The sequence below is a fragment of the Sturnira hondurensis genome, unplaced genomic scaffold (assembly GCF_014824575.4).
Source record: "Sturnira hondurensis isolate 20B ecotype Veracruz unplaced genomic scaffold, ASM1482457v3 Scaffold0019898, whole genome shotgun sequence".
NCBI lineage: Eukaryota > Metazoa > Chordata > Mammalia > Chiroptera > Phyllostomidae > Sturnira > Sturnira hondurensis.
In genome coordinates, this window is record NW_028092529.1 from 495,174 (window position 1) to 498,387 (window position 3,214).

General features: G+C 37.0%; 1 protein-coding gene across 1 annotated transcript; it reads right to left on the reverse strand.

Annotated features, from left to right (window-relative positions):
- Window positions 1–1,847: 1,847 nt before the first annotated feature.
- On the reverse strand, window positions 1,848–2,268 carry LOC118974855 (40S ribosomal protein S25-like). Its single transcript, XM_037028429.1, has one exon. The coding sequence runs from the start codon at window positions 2,230–2,232 to the stop codon at window positions 1,897–1,899; it is 336 nt and encodes a 111-aa protein (XP_036884324.1). The 5' UTR covers window positions 2,233–2,268; the 3' UTR covers window positions 1,848–1,896.
- Between the last annotated feature and the right edge of the window lie 946 nt (window positions 2,269–3,214).

Genomic DNA, 3,214 nt, shown 5'->3' on the forward strand with positions numbered 1-3,214 from the left:
ATTTTGTGATTTTACTTGGTTGTATACTGCATGTATTTCTATAAAATGATCCTGTTCTCATTTGCCAAAGAAAATTTTTAAATAGATATGTCATTTATTTTTATAGAGAGGGGAAGGGAGGAAGGAACAGAGGGAGAGAAACATCAGTGTGGAAGAGAAACATATATTGGTTTCTTCTCCTCACCCCCTACTGGGGACCTGGCATGCAATCCAGGCATGTGCCCTGACTGGGAATCGAACCAGTGATCTTTTGGTTTGTAGACCAGTGCTCAATCCACTGAGCCACACCACCAGGGTAAGAATTTTCTTTTATTCTATTTACTTTCTGCCCCTCCCACTCCTTTCCTCAATTTTGGATGTCCTAAGTATTGTTGAGCTCACTGAACTTCCTCTTCTACTTAATTCACAGATATCCTTCCTTTCTCCCAAACAGGGACTAGACACGCCTAAGGCCCAGACCAGTGTACCCACAGCTGACTGACTGTGCAGGGGTCTCTGAAACAGGCGACTTGTGTGTTTTCCAAACTGTGGGTGAACCTCATTGGAGCATTTGCACTTAGTATTGCAGCTTCCAAATTTAATTTAAGATTTTGTTTATTGACAAAATAAGAATTTGAAAAAAATCTGTGAAAAGCAAGGTGAATATCTTAAAGATTCAGTAAAAGTGAGTTCTTAATAAGCATGTTGCTATCAAATTTGATTTGGGAGGATCAAACTACACAGAATTGGGGAAAATTGTAAAACCATGTAAGTATTTTATCTACCTTGCTACACAAGTCTACAGGTTCCCTAAAAGAAGCAGAAGCTGAAAATGCATTCTGATTGACATTTATGAAACAGAGTCATGAGACTTGATCACATGTTGGAAAAAGCCCATAGATATAGCATAAATCAAATTTTCGGCAAATTAATGTCTATGTATGTATTTTACTATTAATATGCTTGACCTATGTGTATATCCTCTGTAAAGTACAATGTTGTTTCACACAACTTTGCATTACTCAAGTAACTACTGTTCACATATGGAATAAAGGCAGGGCATGGTAGTTAAACTGTCTGTACTTGTCCCCCATTCTTGCACCGTTTAGGTATTCTGTTCATTTTTATAATAGCAGAAGAGATGGGTAGTTAATATGGGTTAGAAGAGGTGTAAATTATAGTTGGTGAAAACAGCCCACTTGCCTGGTAATCAGATTTAGCACTCTTTAAGGCACAAGTGTGTATAGAAATATCCTAGGACAACTATTGAAATTTCTCTCTTCAAGGACTAGAATAGAAAAATTAACAAAGAATTTTGTCCTGAATTTGGGACATGAGCTTTGTCACATCTCTTTCTTTTCCTTGAGACAATATTTGAGACCTTTTTTTTAACATGCAGAAGGTAAAAATACCATACATAAATGTAATAGCACACAGAAAGAAACACTGAATTATATATGAATGGGTAAACTAAGAGGTTATTTGTCCAGACCAAGATGTTTTGGGAGGTGAAGCTGGAGAGAATAGGCGAGAAGCATGTGGGAAATGAGACAGAAACCAAAGTGTTTTTTGATCAATATACAGACACTTTGTAATGAAGATAGACTTACTGTAAAATTCAGTGTCACACTATCCAGTCCACGAGAGAGAAGTGAGTGTAGCATATTTTTGCCTGTTCAGTTCGGAAACCTTTTTTGTTTGGTTTTAAATGATGACAATAAACACTATAAAGGTTCTCTACTCTCAACATGGTTAGGCAAAATGCAAAAAAGCTTCATGGAAAATTTGGCATAATCAAGGAAACTATATGTTTTCCTGGAATATTCCTTTGAATATCTTTCTTCCCCAGAGTAGGAAGCCTTTTTTTTCTGGTTTAATAAATTTTATTTTTCAAAACGTACAGCTGGTGGGACCTGTTCATGCATCTTCACCAACAGCTGGGACATCCCCACCTTTGGTGTTTGTGGTGTAAATTACTTGTGCTCTGTGCTTTAAAACTAGTTTAATAAGTCCCTTACTAAGGAGCTCCTGAAGGGCTGCCATGGCTAAGGGACTGTGGATCTTCAGTTGCTCAGAGACAACAGCTGGGGTTATAAGCTTGTGATTGGAAACTTCCTTACACAGTTTATCATTTGTTGCTTTGTCAAACAAGACTAGGTTATTGAGCTTGTCCCCAAATTTGTTCACTGGGTTTTTGTCTTTCTTGGCAGACTTCCCAGCATCTTTCTTCTTCTTGTCATCCTTGGGTGGCATTGTAAGACCCCAGGAGCACTGGACCTCACTCCACCTGAGAAGATGTTGCATGAAAAGCAGACATCTTTATATCAAAGAAATCTAATATGTTACATGAGGATTCTATTGAGAGAGGAATTTTTTTTTACTTTTTAATTCTAGTTACTTCTAAAATTGGACCAAATAGATATCATGAAACAAATTGTAAAATAGTCATTATATGCAGACACTTCCCTTTCCTTAGAAAGAAATGAAATGAATTTAAGTTGTATCCAGTATAGATATTTCAGAGATCTTCAGAAGCCTGTGGGGTTGAAAGGCAATGGGCACTTGGAAGTAGACTAATTGTGAGACAAAAATTATCATATTCCTAGTTTTGATATTTACCACTGAATTCTTATTTTCCCAGAAAGCAATCTATATTGCTCTGTTTAGCTGAAGTATACTTCTATGACCACACACAGTATACTTTCACCGTGTCTTTAAACCTTGTCAATTGCATATTTAAACCCACAAAGATAGCATTGATTCCTTTTGGAACAGGAAAATAGAAAGCAGACATTAAGTCCTCATGGAGATAGTCTTACTTGTACATTGTGTCACCAACCATGCTGTCATTGGTATCCAAGTACCCACACAAGCAGTGATTTTTGTCCCTATCATTTATGACCTAGTATGTACTCATACATGTGCCAAATGACTAATTTCTTTATATCATGCCCCTTCTTTTCATTGCCTCATTTTGCAATAATGTTTAATTTGCAAAATTGTCTCAGTCATATGCACCTCTGCTTGGCTCAGAGGAACAGTGGGCTAGTAACATGCTCTTGTGGAAAGATTCTCGGGATTAGAGCTAATAAAGCCGGGTCTGAATGTCAAAGCTGCATTTACTGGATGTTGAAAATCACATTCCTGTTGTAACAATCAGTTCCCTCTATAAAAATGAGTTTGTTGTTAGAATGTACTACTATATGAGAAAGGGCTTTGTAAACTATTTTGGCAG

Excerpts from the sequence above, each read along its gene's own strand:
- LOC118974855 (XM_037028429.1), bottom strand. The coding sequence starts at position 2,232 with ATGCCACCCAAGGATGACAAGAAGAAGAAAGATGCTGGGAAGTCTGCC.